General features: G+C 42.7%; 1 protein-coding gene across 3 annotated transcripts in view; it reads left to right on the plus strand.

Moving 5' to 3' along the window:
- The window catches only part of LOC109920828 (rab-like protein 6), a 124,666-nt gene extending 107,986 nt beyond the window's left edge, over window positions 1-16,680 (plus strand). For 2 of the 3 annotated variants that reach the window (XM_048613575.1, XM_048613576.1), the window contains 4 exons: window positions 15-348; window positions 2,149-2,326; window positions 11,459-11,517; window positions 12,166-16,680. In XM_048613575.1, the coding sequence (XP_048469532.1) occupies window positions 15-348; window positions 2,149-2,326; window positions 11,459-11,517; window positions 12,166-12,411 (817 nt within the window). In that variant the 3' untranslated portion in view covers window positions 12,412-16,680. The remainder of the gene's footprint in view (window positions 1-14; window positions 349-2,148; window positions 2,327-11,458; window positions 11,518-12,165) is intronic. The other variant, XM_048613577.1, reaches the window with a different exon arrangement.
- The last annotated feature ends 401 nt before the right edge of the window (window positions 16,681-17,081 follow it).

Genomic DNA, 17,081 nt, shown 5'->3' on the forward strand with positions numbered 1-17,081 from the left:
CTGTTCCTCTTCAGGGCTTCCAAAAGTTTGTTAAAGTCCCAGGGTAGAGCTCCAACCAAAGCTTTCAAGCAGGACTTTGGCATCAGTTCATCTGCTGCTATAAAACCAGCCTCCAGCTTGTCTGGGAACAGTTTCCTGACTTCAGTCTCACCTCTGGCCTCTCCACTCATCCCAGTGCCAGCATCACTCCACACAACTGAGGGTAAAGGTCAGAACAAACCGACAACTCAAGAATGTGGAGAGTCATCAGAGAGTGATCTTGAGGGACCAATTGCAAAGCAGTTGCTGTCTTTTGTCATGGATGACCCGGACTTTGAGAGTGATGATTCCAACAGGAAAAACACAACTGTAAGTTTCATCTCTGCTCTTTACATTTTAAAATGTCATATGCTTCTTGCTTGTGGTTTTCGACTAGTCTAGCTGAGCAGAGTGACAGCAGGATAATGAAATCATAAATACTTCAATCACAAATCTTTGACATCAAGCACACACAGGTACATTGGCGTAAGGCTAAACCTTTATCTCTGTTCCAAAGCAAGCATCGCAGGTTTGGCCAAATTCCCACAGCTTGCTTTCATCCCACAAGCTCAAGCTGACTGTGTTTGCTCTCCAAAGTGCAGTGAGCTGACTGACCGCTCTCCCACATGCAGGACACTGGCTGACTGCTCTCTGAAATGCAGCACCCCAACTGACCGCTCCCCCCGGAGCCAGGACACTGACTGACCGCTCCCCCAGAGTCAGCTCACTGCCTGGTTACAGGCTCAGACCCGTCTTCCTGATTGCTGCGTCCAGCATTCTCCTGGCTAATTTTCCCACCACCTTCTCATCCTAATTCGGATATTATCAGAAATCTGCAAGACTTTGGGACCCGCCTCACGTGCTGTTGCTAATGGTTCTGGTACACTGGTGGAGAACAAGGGAAATGGAACGCCAGGCCATTCTAACGACAAATATCCCTGACTGGGAAGAGAGATTCTGAGAGGGTTTGGATTGAATTATGGATGGGATGGGGTGGGGGGCAGCAGCTTGATGGGGATAGAATGTGAAAGAGGAGAATCGGTGATGGAAGTTGTTAAGACTGACAGACGCAATTATTTGATACGACTTACCGTTGAAAAACTTTTCTTTATATTAAAAATCAAAGTTCAGTCAATAGAATAGAAAGTGTTTGGACCAGGTTTTCCTGAGAATTGAAAGAATGCATTGGTGTAAATTGTTTAGATGATGTAGGTGATACCAGTTTGTGGAGATTGTTTTCAGTGAAAACAGATCCCAGATAGACTTTGATATTCCATGACTATAAATAAGTCAATACCAGACTCTTAACATTTATATTTTTACTTCTGGGCCTGTTTTTACACATCAACAAATTTATAGAACTGTTTGCTGAGTAGGAAGTCTGATTCTGTTCAAGTCTCTGGTGAAAATAAAATGACAAATTGCATATTTAATTAAATTCTGTTGTAGTAGAAATACTCACTTGACATTAAATGTTTTGCAAGTCCCCACTAGTCTGAAATAGAAACAGAAAATTCTGTAGGTCTGGCAGAAGCATCTGTGGAGCCAGAAGCAGAGTTAACGGTAGGGTGGGAGAAAGGATTTCTGGGTTCTTCAAACACTATCATAGCCCACTTGAGTCAATGGTCTGTTTCTGCTGTGGGTTAGCTAAACTACAGCACCTTTTACCTTCTCGGGTTGTTTGCTGTGAAATGTATTTACTGTTGTATTGTAGGAAATGCATCAGCCAATTTGCTCAGTCAGCTCCCAAAAACAGTAATGTGATAATCAGCAAATAATCTTCATGGTATGTCAATTGAGGGATAAGTATTAACCAAGGCACCAGGAAGACGTCATCTACATTTTTTTACAATCAAGTCTTTAATGTCCACCTGAGAAGGCAGCTGGAGCTGTTGGTTTTACCCCTCACCTGGCAGTGCAGGTCTCTCACAGTGTTGCACTAGAATGTGTCACATGGATGATGATCAGTTCTCTGCACTGACCTGAAGCCATACATTTCTCATTTGGAGCTGTGTGTGTTAGTGCTGAGGCTAGGCTCTTCAGTTTACCTGGCTTTGAAGCCAGCCTCCTTCCACTTCTCGTGATTCCCTTCCTGAAGTAGTAACTGTTGACTGGTGATGCTTTTTGCAGGAGACATTTCCGGTTCGAGAGGACAGCTCTGAGCTCTCCAACGATGAATTCAGTTTAGGAAAGCTCAGTGTGCCAGTGAAGCCGTCAACCCAGACCAAAAAGCAAACTACTGACTTCGACTTGTTTGGCTTGGGCATCGATACTAAAACTCCTGCAGCTCCAGAAAGCAGCAATGAAGGTGACATCAGGAGCTCGTGCTCAATCAATGTTTTGAGTTTATTAATGAGAGGAGTTGCTGTGGATATTAGCATAAGACATAATATATTGCAGAAACCTTGCATTTATTAGTGTTAGATGGGCTGTAGGGCACTGGATATTTTTAAAATCAAATTTCTCCTTCATTGCGTTTCATGTTTTCCTGATATCACAAACAATTACTTTGTGATCTCCTCTAGGGGAGACTGTGGCATAGCAGATAGTAACTGATCTAGAAATTCCGAGACCCGGAATATTGCTTTGGGGACAAGGACTCAAATTCCATCACAGCAGCTTTCGATTAATTACAGAAGGAAATATGGTATTTAAAGCAAGTTTCATAATCTGTCATCTTTACCTGGTCTAGTCTACATTTGACTCCAGGCCCAATGTGGTTCCAGTCTTAAATATCCTGTGAAATGAGTGAGCGGCCCACCCAATTCAAGCACAAGGGCAGTAAGGGGTGGGCAACAGATGCTGGTCTCATCAGCAGTGTCATCATCCCATAAATAAATAAATAAGATTTCCAGGAAAGCTTGCCAGCAGTCAGAGAGTGAGCACCCCCACCCCCGAGAGAGAAAGAAGCCACCCAATGGAGAAAGAGGGACCAATAGGGTAAGTGTCCAAAACTGTGTAAAATATTCCAGGTATGATCTCACCGAAGTCCTGAACAGTTGCAACAACATTTCTTACATTTGCATTCTTAAACCACCCCTCCTGTCCCCACCCGCAGTAAAGGGCAACGTAACATTTGCTTTCCTCCTTGCTCATTATAGCTGCATGTCTGTCTGTATCCACATTATTGTTGATGATTTACATCTGCTCAACTCTTAGACTTCAGGTGGAAGTACAGTCCCGTTCAAGCAAGGCCTGAAATCTAGGTCTTTTCCACCTTTCTTCAGTTCTGAAAAAGACTCCTACTGAACTCAAAAGATTAACTCTATTTCTTTCTCTACAGTTGAGATTGTAAGTTGTAGGAACAGAACTCCTGTGCAATTCTGTAAGATCATGGCTGATTCGATCATTCTCAACTGCAGTTTCCTACCATATCCTCATAACCCTAGATTCCCTTACTGATTAAAAATCTGCCACGAATATACCTCATGACTCGGCTTCAACCACCCTCTCCAGTGAATAGTTCAACAGATTTATTACCTTATGAAAAAAAAACCTCCTCAACGCTGTCCTAACTGGGTGATCCCTTACTCTGAGATTATGTCCTCTTTTCTTAGACTTTCCAACAAGGGGAAACAATGTCCCCACCCTTTAAAGGGTTGAGCCCCCTCAGAACCTTATGATTCAGTACGGTTGCCTTTCATTCTTCTAAACCGCAATGGATACACACTGTATCTACTCCTCATGAGACAGTCCCTCAATACCTGGTATCCTCTTAGTGAACGTTCTCTGTGCTGCCTGCAATGTCAGTATATCTTTCATTAGATAAGGGACCCAGAACTGTTCAGTATTCCAGCTGTGGCCTAACTAGTGCCTTGTATAGTTGGAACAATGATTCCCTGTTTTGCATTCTATTCCCTTTGAAGCAAAGATCGACATTCCATTTACCTGCTGAACTTGGATGCTGATTTTTTTTTTTGTGATTTATGCACGAGGGCAGCACAGTGGCTTGGTGGTTTGCATTGCTGCCTCTCAGTGCCAGGTACCTGGGTTTGATTGCACCCTTGGACAACTGTCTGTGTGGAGTTTGCACATTCTCCCGTTCCTGTGGGGGTTTCCTCTGGGTGCTCTGGTTTCCTATCTCGGTCCAAAGATGTGGAAGTTATGTGGATCATGTTAAATTGCCCACAGTGTCCAGGGATGTGCTATGGGAAATGCAGCATTACAGGGATATGGTAGAGGGATGGGTCTGAGTGGGGCGCTCATTGAAGGGTTGATGTGAACTCAATGGGCTGAATGCCCTGCTTCCATATTGTAGGGATTCTGCGATTATTAACAACCTTGTATGGTACCTTATTTTACAAGTCTAAATATACTGCATCCACTATTCACCTTATCGACTCTGTTAGTTACATCTTCAGCAGACACCATTTAATTGTTGACTCTTCCTAATCATGATTTCTTAGTGTCCTGCTGCGACTCCTTAATGAATTCTAGCATTTCCCCAAAGACTGTTGTGAGGTTACTTAGTCTGAAGTTCTCATTTTGCTCTGTCTCATTCCTTGAATTGATATTTGCCAATGTCTTAACCACAGATTCAAGAGTCTCATGAAATTTGGAAAATCAAATTGGTGCATTTACTATCAACTAAAGCCATATATATCACAGCAACGGTGTTGCCCTCATCTACTCTCTGTCGCCTCATCAAAGAAGCTCTAAGTTTGCTAAACCTGTTTTTTAATCCTTTTGACCAAGTTCAAGCTGTTTTCTCTTAATTAATCCAGATTTTGTTCCTACTTTTACTATTGTAGCCTACAACTTGGGAGCATCATCCTTGATAAAGACAGGTGCAATGTCCTCATTTAGTATCTCAGCCATGCTCTGTCTCCTTTTTGGGTCCAAATTAACCCCATCCTTTCTTTTGCTATGCTTTTAGTATTTATATAAACCTACGGCAAACGTTTGGATTCATTTTAATATTGGAGGCCTACAGAATGCACTCAGCAATATAATAATATGTTTGATATGTTTTAGCTGTAAGTAAATAGATTCTGGCCTTGACCTCCTCCAGAACTTAAAGTTTTCAAGAGATTTGTAGATCGGGTTGCGGATGAGATTGTAGACATGCTCGCTGAGCCGGTGTGTTTGGTTGCAAACGTTTCATCACCCTGCTAGGTAACATCATCAGTGTGCCTCCAATGACGCGTTGGTGTTCTGTCCCACTTGTTTATATGCCACGGTTTGCTGGGGTTGTTGGTATCACTTCTGGTTTTGTTTCTCAGTGGTTTGTACACATACCCAAAACCAGCAAAACTAGGGTAACATATAAAATATTATGCAGGGACTGTGGGAAACACCATATAGCCCAAACCGGAAGAAAATTGACAATACAGATACACGTACACCAACTAGCCACCAAGAGACATGACCAATTCTCACTTGTCTCACTACACACTGACAAAGAGGGACATGAATTCGACTGGGACAACATGTCGATTTCGCACAAGCCAAACAGAAACATGCCAGGGAATTCTTGGAGGCCTGATATTCCAAATGGAACTCCATCAACAAACATATTGAATTAGACTCTGTGTACAAACCACTGAGAAACAAAACCAGAAGTAACACCAACCACCCCAGCAAACCGAGGCATATAAATAACAAGTGGGACAGAACACCAACGCTTCACTGGAGGCGCACTGACGATGTTACTTAGCAAGGTGACAAAACATTTGCAAACAAACCCACTGGCTTGGTGAGCATGTCTACAACCTCTTCCAGAACGTCCTATCTCTCCAACAACATAATTTTCTCCTAATCAATACAATCACCCCTTCACTTTCTTTCCCATATGGCTCGTACCCAAAAATGTGTAGCCCCCAGCTCTGCATTTCTTTGAACTGAGACTGTTATCACTACAACATCATACTCCCACATGGCTGTTCGAGCTTGCAGCTCACCATCCTTATTTATCAGGCTTTGCGTGTTTATGTAAATGCACTGCAAACCTATATGATCCTCCTTGTATTTCATCTGTTTGAACCCACTTCATACCTTGCTATTATTACTCTAGTACTATTCGTCTCTCTCAATTCCTTGTGCTGTTGTTGCTCCTTTAGGATGCTACATCCTGTTTCCAATTCCATGCCAAACTAGTGTTTTTTCTCTCTAACATCACTAGCAAACCACCCCATGGGAATATTGTTCTGGATGCAATGATATGCAATCCGTCTGACCTGTACAGATCCCATCTCCCCCCAAACTGGTCAAAATATCCCAGGAATCTAAAGCTCTCTGTCCTCCTCCACCTCTCCAATCATACAATTGTGTGTCTTATCTTTATTTTCTATACTTGTATGTGAAACCAGGATTATCCAGGGATTACTCCCTTTGAGTCTTGACATTCAGTACTGCATACCTGTTGGAGCAAGATGCACACAGGTAATTCCTGTACTACCAGCATGGCCCTCTTTGACTGTTCTCTGGCCCCTCTTAAGCTGCAGGGTGACTACCTCTAGAAACATACCAGTTATGAAGTGCTCAGCTTCTGAGACACACTGCAGTGATGCCTTGCTGCTGCTCAGCTTCTGAAGCTCAGAACCACAGCTCTTCTACCTGTTGACACTTTCTGTTATGTGCTATTCAGGATATAAGAATTGTCCTGGAGTTCCCACTTGGACTAGGATGTGCACTCTATAGAGCAGAGGTACCCTCTAATCTAATTTATTAGACTATTAACAAATAATAATAAACCTCACCAGCCACCAGTAGTTAAAGAAAGCAGCACCTCCTTTCTCTCTCCACCAAATTTCAGACTTTAACAGTCAGTTCTGCAATCATTCTCTGCTGTCTACCCTCATCAGTGAGAGAAGGAAATCCAGCTATTTAGTGGGGAGAGGGAAAGAGTTCATGATTAATGTTGGTAGTTGAGGGAATGGTGTCACTGGAGAGATTTAATAATCCTGGGAGTTTTGAGCTATCATGGATAATGATGCAACTGATGAAAGGTTTGACAGAATAATTTAAACCATGTTCAGAATTTTGCAGACAATGGTACTTACAAATTAAACACCAAAAAAGTATAGAAAATGTTTTTGAACTAAAATCTGGTGATTCATCCGGAACAGGAAAGTCTTAAATGTTTTTATGAAGGATTTAGACAGGGATGTAGGAGATGCATGGGGCGCCACAGTGGCTGAGTGGTTAGCACTGTTGCGTCAAAGCGTCAGGAACCCAGGTTCAATTCCACCCTCGGGTGACTGTCTGCGTAGAGTTTGCATATTCTCCCCATGTGTGCGTGGGTTTCTTCTGGGTGCTCCAGTTTCCTCCTATGGTCAAAGATGTGCAGATTAAATGGAGTGACTGCACTAAATTGCCCATAGTGTCCAGAGATGTGTAGACAAGGTGGGTTAACCATGGGAATTACAGGGATAGGGTTGATCTGGGTGGGATGCTCTTCGGAGGATCACTTTGATCTCGGTGGGCCGAATGGCCTGTTCGTACACTGCATAGATTCTATGATCTATGCAGTGGGGGTGTAGCTGGGCTAGATAGGGTGAAGATCTCTATTTGTAACTGCTACCATCCCATTTATAACAACAACCCGCTGGATGCCTTGTTGTCTCATGATGTTGCATTTCACATAGAGTGGAGTAATTCAAACCGCACATGTGAATGTACAGAGGGCTGAAGGTAAAAATGCAGATTTCACCATTCACCCATTTCCCTGGTGACAAGCTTGTATCTGGAAATGATTACTCAGCCACTCAGATTTGATATCTAAGCATTCAGCAAAATCTCCCAATTCTTACTCCGTATGCTGCAGGTGAGCAAACTGTAGTAATGAATGTAGGGGCATGTCGACTCCAGGGATATTAACTCTCAGCACATTGACTCAAATGAGCTTATGAAGTTGAACAATTTCCCACAATTCATATTTCTTTTGTTACAATACCTTATGTTTTCATTTGCAAGGAACCCAACAAAGTTCATTCTATTCTTTGTGAAAAGTTGATCTGATGATTAAAGTCTCAAAAATTCCTCATTATGTCCAGAATACAGTATGTCCTTCACGAACTGATCAGGCTCACTAGCCCTGTTTACTTTCACTCTGGTTAGGTTGTGAGCTTTGCCATGTTCTTAGCTAACCTTTAATAACATTAAAGGTTATAAGCAATAAGCAGCATGGCTTTGTGCAGGGAAGGTGGTGTCTCTCAAACTTGATTGAGTTTTTTGAGGAAGTGACCAAGATGATTGATGAGGGCAGGGCAGGGCAGGATATGTTGTCTATAGACTTTAGCAAGATCTCATGGCAGGCTGATACAAAGGTGAAGTCACATGGGACCCACAGTAAGATGGATACAGAACTAGTTTAATCATGGAACACAGAGTAGTGATGGAAGGGTGTTTTTCTGATTGGAGATCTGTTCCACAGGGATCAATGCCTGGACCCCTGTTGTTTGTAATATATGTAAATGATTTGGAGGAGAATGTAGGTGGACTATTTAGTAAGTTTGGGGATGACACAAAGATTGGGGGAACTGCAGGCAGTGAGGAGGATTGCTAGAGGATACAGCAGGATATAGGTAGGCTGGAGACTTGGATAGAGAAATGGCAGATGAGGTTAAATGCAGACAAATGCGAGGTGATGCAGAGGGAAGTATACAATAAATGGTAAAACCCTTAGAAGCGTCAATATACAGAGAGTTCTAGGCGTACAGGTCCACAGTTCCCTGAAAGTGGTAACACGGGATTAAGGTGGTCAAGAAGGCCTATGACATGCTTACCTTTATTGGTTGGGGAATACAGTATAAAAATTGGCAAGTCAATTTGCAGCAATTGTGTCCAGTTCTGATCGCCACACTAACAAAAGGATGTGGAGGCTTTGAAGAGAGTACAGAAATGATTTACCAGGATGTTGTCGGGTTTGGAGGGTATTAGCTAGTAGGAAAGATTGGACAAACTTGGTTTGCTTACCCTTGAACGTCAAAGGATGAAGGCTGAACTGCTAGAAGTTCACAAAATTATATGTGGCATGATAGAATAGATAGTCGGAGTCTTTTCCCCAGGGTAGAAATGTCAAGTACTAAGGGGACCATATACTTAAGGTGACAGGGAGTAAGTTCAAAGGAATTGAGAGGCAAATGTTTTACCCAGAGGGTGGTAAGTACCTGGAATGCGTTGCCTGAGGAGGTGGTGGAGGCGGATAAAATAGCAGTGTTTAAGAAGCATCTTGACAGACGTATGAATAGGCAGGGAATAGAGGGATATGGACCGCATAGAGACAAGAGATTTTTAGTTTAAAAGGTATCGTGTTCGCACAGCCTTGGTGGGCTGAAGGGCCTGTTTCTGTGCTGTACGGTTCTTTGTTAATCCTCCACCTCCACCCCAGGTGTGGCTTTAAGGTAGGTCCACAGTGAGGAAGTTTTCTGATGAGGAAAACGTTAGAATAGTGACTACAGATATGGTCTTCCTCTTTTGATGAACATACTTTATTAAGCAAAGCCTGTTCCCTTTCTGAACTGCTGCTAGCTGGAGGTTATTGTTACTTAGGTATGTTTCAGTGTTACAGCGCAGAAGGAGACTGTTTAGCCCATTGTATTCACACCCACTGTGAGCGTTTTGATTTAGTGCCTTTTCCTCGTAACTCTGCATATTGTTCCTATTTAAACAACCATCCAATGCCACCTTAAATGCCTCAATTGAACTTGCCACCACCATACTTGCAGGCAGTGTGTTCCATACCCTAACTACTTACTGTGTGAAAGTTTGTTTTGCTTGGTACAAGGTCATTTCAGTGGGGAGATGGTTGCAACTGGACAGAATATTGATGTTAGGAAGGATGTCTTGGATTTGAAGTGTGGTATTGTGAGTGTGCTGTATGCTGCTGCTGCTTTTTAGCCAGTATTAGCTTTGTATACTGAGTGAATGTCAATATGATGCCTTAGCATTAGCAGGATATGCATATGGTCTTCAAAATTATGCCAGTTGTATATTTGCATCCATTTGAGAAACAGAATTAGATTTGCAGTCTGCACCATACTGAAGTGTAGAAGCAGAGGATTCAGGCTGCAGGGACTATATTATTTCAAGACAGAGTTTAGCATCTGGTTCTGTGATAAACAAGGGAATGGCCACTCTGTTTACAGATGAAGGTCTGGAATTTCTGCTGTACTTAAAAGCACAGTCACCATGGGAATACTGATTGCTCTGATAGCATTATTGGGTGGCACAAGCATTAGGCAGGAATGAGTTTGGTTATTGAAGTGGAGATCAACTTTCTCTATTCCATTATTCTACCTGTGTTTGTTTGCTACTGAAGCCAAATTAAGCCAGGAATTGATTTCGTGCATGCTGGAAGCTCACTCCCATGAGCATATCGGGTGTTAGGAATTCACCTAGGTTGGACCCCTTCTGAGGTTCAGTGAAATCACTCTGATGAGTTGTTTGCGTGTCTTTGTATTTGGGCCACTTGTTTCATACTGTCAGGTACTTGTTGAAAGTAACCCAGAGACGTAGCAATAGTATCTCAAATGGGCAGGTGTTGTTAAATTTTACTTTTACTTTACACACACTCCAAGTAAACTGAGCTAAGTCTGGGTGACATGGAACCAGGCTGATATAAGATGAATAAATTGACCTGCCGGTGTCTCCATTTGTGCAATATCTCTAATGATACAAAAAAAAGCATGCCTTGTTAGCCTACAACTGAGGCAGAAAGAGTTCTAATCTTCCAACAGTTCTAAACTCTTGCCCTGATAAAACCCTTGCAATGTACCTCTTAACAAACCCGAGTGCCCTCACAACCCTCCTGTTCCAAAAAGGCAGTTTCCACTGTGTTTATATCCTCCACCTGTTCATAGGCCAGGATCTCTCATCTTTCAAACACCGTGCACTTGAAATGTTCTTCAGTTGTGCCAGGAAGTTAAAGAATTGCTTAATTATTGTTTAATCAATGGGAAAAACAACATCAATTTCACAAATTATTCGCTTGCTACTTAGTTCATTACTTCTGAAAATGTGTTTTGTTTTAAAATTCCCTTCTGTGTGAAAATGGTTAAAAAGTACTATAATGTTAATAGAAACCACCCTTTAGCACCCAGAGCAGGAACCTTAACCACATCATCTGGGGACTTTTCCATGTGGTAAATCCGAGACCTTTGGAAGGCTGGGAGTAGCTTACTCAGGTCCTCTGGGATTAGGCAGGGAAGGAGCAGAGATAAAACAGAACCTGGTCATCAGCATTAAACCAGGCTGTAGCCAGGCAGCAGGGTAGCATTGGAATTCAGAGCTTTAGGTGGAGGGAAGAACAGAACTTTGTGAATCCTCAATACTTTTTTAATATATTTGAATTTCTTTCACTTCTAGTTGGTGTGCAATTTCCTTGGTGGTTTAGTTAACCTGTCACAGCCAAGGTATAACTCAGCTGTAAGTGGCTGTGTAACCCTACCTTAGATGGCTGTTTAAGCTCACTGCTAACTGAATTTTGGTTCCTTGGCAGAGAAAACCAGCAAGGGTTCCTCCAAAGAAAAGAAGAAAAAGAAGAAAAAGACCCGAGAGGTAATTTTCTTTTTGTACAATACTCGCAGATTTAAATATTCTAGTGACAAGTATCCACAAAATACAGGCTAGACATTAAAGACTAGAGGAGGGAGAAAAGTGGGATTGGGGTTATCAGTTGTGACTCAATAAGCAATACTGAGTCAGAAGCTCCATTCTGAAAACTAGAACCCACAGTGCCAGCTGACCTTCCATCCTGCAGTGTCACGCCCTGTACTGCCCTGTCACAGATGCCATCTTCTGGATGAGATATTAAAACAAGGCTCTATCTGACCTCTCTGTGAACCTAAAGCATCCATGAGTTTCTAACCACTTTCAGGAGTGAAACAGTGCTGTTTCATTCTTAACTCAGCCCTGGAATGTTTACAGAATGTAATATCTCTTCATTTGTGACGTGTTTTTTGTAAATGAGAAAAAGGACAGACAAGTAGTTTTATAGCATTTTTCATGACGTCCCTAAGTACTTTACAGTCCATAAAGTTTAAATGTGGGGAGTGCCACAGCCTCGTGTTGAAAGAGAGAGCGATAGGTTTGAGTTTGTGAAAATGCTGAAGGTATTGAGAATTCCTTTTCCAATAACTTTATCTGGGGAATGCTGTAGTGTAAAGAGTTGAGAGCACGTGTGCACCATGTGTTTTACATTTTCAGGAGGATGAGAAATTGGAGAAAAAGAGACACAAGCCAAGGAAAAATAAAGAGAAGGAGAAAGACAAAACAGAGGAGAGACCAAAAAAGGAGAAGCAAGTGACATCTGACGACAAGAGGAGGAGGAAGAAAGTGAAGACCAAGGACAAAGCTGATGAGGACATGGAGGATTTGGAGAAGTTTCTAATTGGCAGCGGTGATAGCCATGTTGTGAGGAGCAAGGGGAGTGGAGACTACGAGGAACTATAGACTTGGCCTGAATTCTGCGTTGTCTTCATATTACTTCCCTGTTCCCACACTTTAAAAATTCCTCTCTAACATTGGCACAGACGTGTGCCTGAGCTTTGTGGAAGAAACTGTGCCGAGCTCTGGGAATTCCACTCGTCTCCCATCACAGGCTGATTTTGTACATTTCTAACTATTTATAGGGTGGGTTGTTTTGACGGTGTACTGCTGTGATACACGGCCTGAGCTAGCTCCAGCTCTCTGGTTACTTTAATCGAGTGATCAGTGCCTCAGCAACCGTAGTGTCATTTTCTAATGCCAGTCTCTTGAGAAATGAGAGGGCTCTGCAAAGTTGGAAAGGAAAATTTTAGCCTTGAGCCCTGTTTCCCCATAGAATCCATGGTGTTCGAATCATATCTAGTTTCAGGATCTATGAGCAGGTGCGGCCTTACTGCAGTCCACAGCTCTGTTTATTTGCCAGTTTGTGGCCAGATAAGAATGGCTCAGTGTAACACCCAGCCCATCCAAATTCTCTGCCAGTTACATTGCACAGCACTGATGAGCAACTCCTACCTACCCCAAAAGTTTTGACGGCTGCATGATGCTAAAACCCCTGAGACATCTGAGAGTTGAGGATGCTTTGTCTCTCTTCCCTTCACCATTTCCAAAATTAGCCTTTCCTTTCCTTTGTAATGCCCCAATCCTTAAAAGCCACTGCAGTAAGAGTTTGGGTGTTTCATTCAGCAAACTATATACCGCCGCTCCTCCGCCAGAGGCCAAGACTGGTGCTCGTTGCTGGTCTCTCACCACCTCAATAGGGTTGCCAGCATATTAGGAAAGAGTGAGGATTCACATCTGTCCAAGCTTTGTCTCATAAACTTTTATTTCCATCATCTTTCAGTTAGAAAGTCAGGGAAGTAGCTTGCTGTGACTTCAAATTGAGTGAAAAGAAGGACAAGTGTAATTAAGGCAGGCTACAATTTCAAATAAAACTGTAATGATTAGTGTCTAATTGTTGGGTGAAGCGATTTTATTGGGTGATGAAGGAACCTACTAGACAGTTAACCAATTAACTCCTGAACCAACATTGGACCTGTGCAGTACCCAGTTCTTGACTATGTGCATTATGACATTGTCAGACTATTTGAGGCCTGGCAGGTGATATGAAAGTCTCTGCTGAATGGGTGGCTGAATACAAGAGCCAGGAGATTGAAGGAGATCAGTCAAGGTGACTCTGATCTGACCAGGAATTGGAGCTATCATTCTTGAGGGCAGCTATTATGGAGCAAATGCTAAGACTGGAGCTGATACTCTCTCACGTTTACAATACAGTTTACAATGCTGCGGTTGTGGGATGTTTCTTTTGAGACACACTCTACATTGCAGACTATACTGTCCTAGAGCTTGTCAGTAAGTGGGACAATGTCCGCTCCAGCCCCATCATCCTGATATAAGGTGCAGGATTCAAGCAAACACCTCTTCTTCAATCATTACCTTTGTGCCCAATTAGGTTTTAGTCAATCAAGTGCCAGGGTATAGCAAACCAGCAGTAATTCCCTTCTGAGATGCAAGAGTCTTGTTGCAACCAAGGCTGTTTCATTGTCCTGCTGCGGGGCTGATGTTGGTGCCAGTTTAGTGCTGTATTGGTGCATTCTTGTTTGTTTTGTGTTTTTCCCCCCCCTCACCTTGTATGTGTATTTTCTACCTTGTGCTGTGTTCACATTTTCCCTTTCATCCTGTGTTTGGGTTTGCATTTCCCCTGCATGCGGTGTTTGCGATTCTGTTACACCTCCCTGCCCCCACCCACCTCCAAATCCCTGGTGGTGATTGGCTTTTGCCCCCCTGGCACTGTGCCCCTCCACTCTCTGCTTGTGTCTACCTTCTTCCCCATCACACCAAGTTGTGTTGATTTGCTTTCCTTTGGTCACTTCATTAGCTCTACACCTGGCTTATTGCTCTGTCAGGCATCCTGAGAGCAGAAGGTTGGTTGGATGTCAAATAGCAACTTTAAGCTGGTTTAGGACAATGTTGCCTTTTGTACAATTGGCACTTGAGTTTGCCTGCAGCTCAAACATGTCTTCAGTCATGAAGATCCCCTTGTCTTTCGATCATGTCATTCAAAACTAAATAAAGCAATCCTTCCCTATTTAAGGTTGATCAAGTTTCCTGAATAGGAATTGCTCTGATGACGTGTAATATTGTATGCTGAGGTTCTCAAACAAGCTATGGGATCCTTTGCAGTTTCTAAGTTCCGAACACTCGGAGTGGAGGAGTATAGAATTTCCAGCATATTATCATTGTTTCCTCCGTTACTTCACATCATGCTACAAAGATTTAAACCTGTCAAAGATTTCACACCTTGAACAATATTGATCAATATTAATCCTTTAAAATTGCTCCAGATTGGCAGCCTTGAAATACAGTAAGTCCCTGCTTAAAGTTGTGGTTGTGCTCCTGAAAGTTGCAACTTGAAGCGAAATGACTGATTCCTATGGGAACTATGATTCACAATGTTAAAGTCAGAGTTAGGTTCCTTTTGGAATTTTTTTGCCCAGAGTAAAATAATGTACAAGTTTAAATACTTGTACTATACATGTACAGCACTGTGTATTTCTAAGTGAAATAACTTGCAAAATGTAATAATCATTAAATATGAGGTGCAATGCAGTACACCCCTGTATGATATTTTAAACGATACACTGACCTGTATATTTACATTAGCTTAGCCCCACATAGTGGCATTTATTAAGTGGTGCAGGGAGTTACAGAATCATCTGGAAGTCTCATCTGGTAGCACAAGTTCAGAACAGCAGCCAGGAGAAAGGAGTTGCTTCATGTGGTGGAGTGTGTGTATGTGAGAGAGATGAGGTCTCTGTTGCTCTTTGCATCTAGGTAGCCCTGGATGCCAGCTACTTGAAGAATCACCCAGAGAATATTCATTCTTCTACAAACAGCAGCAGCAAGTGTTTGACAACAAATCAACAGAAGTGCTAATGTACAGAATAGTTATCACCACACTCGTGTGGATGTGCGAGCGTGCACTGCCAGCCAGCTCCCCTTTCCCCATATTCCTGGAGAAGCTATGTACCAAGGGAAAGTGTCGGGAAGCTCAGTTACTCATCGAGCTGTCATTTCTTTTTCTGGATGATTCCTCAGAATGTAACCATCCAGGGTAAGAAGCAGCAGAGACTCTATCGCAGTTTCTCCCCTCCTAATCTGAGATGTCTAAGCAGCAACACCTAGATTTTGTGACTCACTGATTTGAGTTCTGAAGCTGAGATAGTGTTTTTCTGTTTCTGGTTTCTAACATCTCGAATGCAGCATCTATGATCTGGCTAGCTTGGTTTTGCAATCTAAGCATTTGCTACTGTTTTGTCAAGGGAATGAGTAGAAGAAAGGGGCCCAAATCAGTTGCTCTTTTTGATCAAGTTTGGACTCCCCTTTGTTACAGTCTCTCAGAGCAGCCTTTGTTCTGCCGGCCGGTGCGTAAGGTGCACAGGAGGCTGTGTGGGCCATTCTCACGCAGTTCCCTGTGATTTCCAGCAGCTCTGGACCCAGTTACTTGTCGAAAGAGCAGGAGGATAAGTCTTGAGGGAAGTGGACCCAATCTCTGAAATGCAGAAGGATAGGGAGAGTTTCTGCCACCACGTGGTAAGTGTGCCTGGAATTTGCTTTTAGGTTTTTAGTTTGAGGTTAGAACAAGAGCTGTTTGAAACTGCTCCCAAGTAGGCCCACTCCACTGTTCTCTTTTCCCAGTACAGTCTGAACATTTGCGCCAGATTGATGCCACAAAGAGAGGCAGCAATTTCAAACCTTCCCAAAATGCTGATGATTCTGAGGGTCATTTGTAGCTATCATGATTGGGATTGATAATTTTTTGGGGGTGTAATGGGTTTAAGGAATATGGAGCAAAAGTGATAAATGGTGTTAAGATGCAGATCAACCAAATGGTGACACTAGCTCGGGGGTCTGATTCATCTCCTCTTCAATGTTTGGAGAATTTATGCTAAAGGTCCCTGGCTTAGAAGGCAGATTCCAAATATGGACAGATTGTTTGCATTGCTCATTAACTGACACCAAAGGAATGGGTGTTGGGTTATTCGAGGACAGTTTGCTCATTCACCAGCTCAAACAAGTGGTAATGGTCAGATCCGCTCCCTCTGGCTGATAGTTTGTGAAAATAGTCAGTTACAGGCTAGTGGTGGATGCCCTGGGACCTTCCTTTGCACTCTGTATGTAACTTATCTTCAACATGTTTGTTCATTAAAGGCAAAAAAATATTTTCTCGCTTAAGCGGCTGGACTGATTGTTTTTGGTCAGTTTTATTTGGTCAATTTTATATGCATCCTCTAGGTCAACCTGTTTCATGTGATACAGTGACACACAATTCATTGAATAAGTGTGAATTGAGTGGAAACCCACCGGATAGTGAGCACCAACCGGGAGCCCACCGAATAATGTTGTGGGGTCCAGGTTTGAATGCCACGGTTGCAGATGGTGGAATTTGAATTCAATATGAAAAGACATCTGGAATTCAGGTTCTAATGATGAACGTGAAACCACCATTGATTGTTGTAAAAACCCATCTGGATCACTGATGTCCTTCAGGGAAGAAAGCTGCCATCATTACCTGGTCTGGCCTACATGTGACCCCAGACCCACAGAAATGTGGCTGACCCTTTGGAATATAGGGA

Source organism: Rhincodon typus, chromosome 28 (assembly GCF_021869965.1).
Source record: "Rhincodon typus isolate 14 chromosome 28, sRhiTyp1.1, whole genome shotgun sequence".
Taxonomy (NCBI): domain Eukaryota; kingdom Metazoa; phylum Chordata; class Chondrichthyes; order Orectolobiformes; family Rhincodontidae; genus Rhincodon; species Rhincodon typus.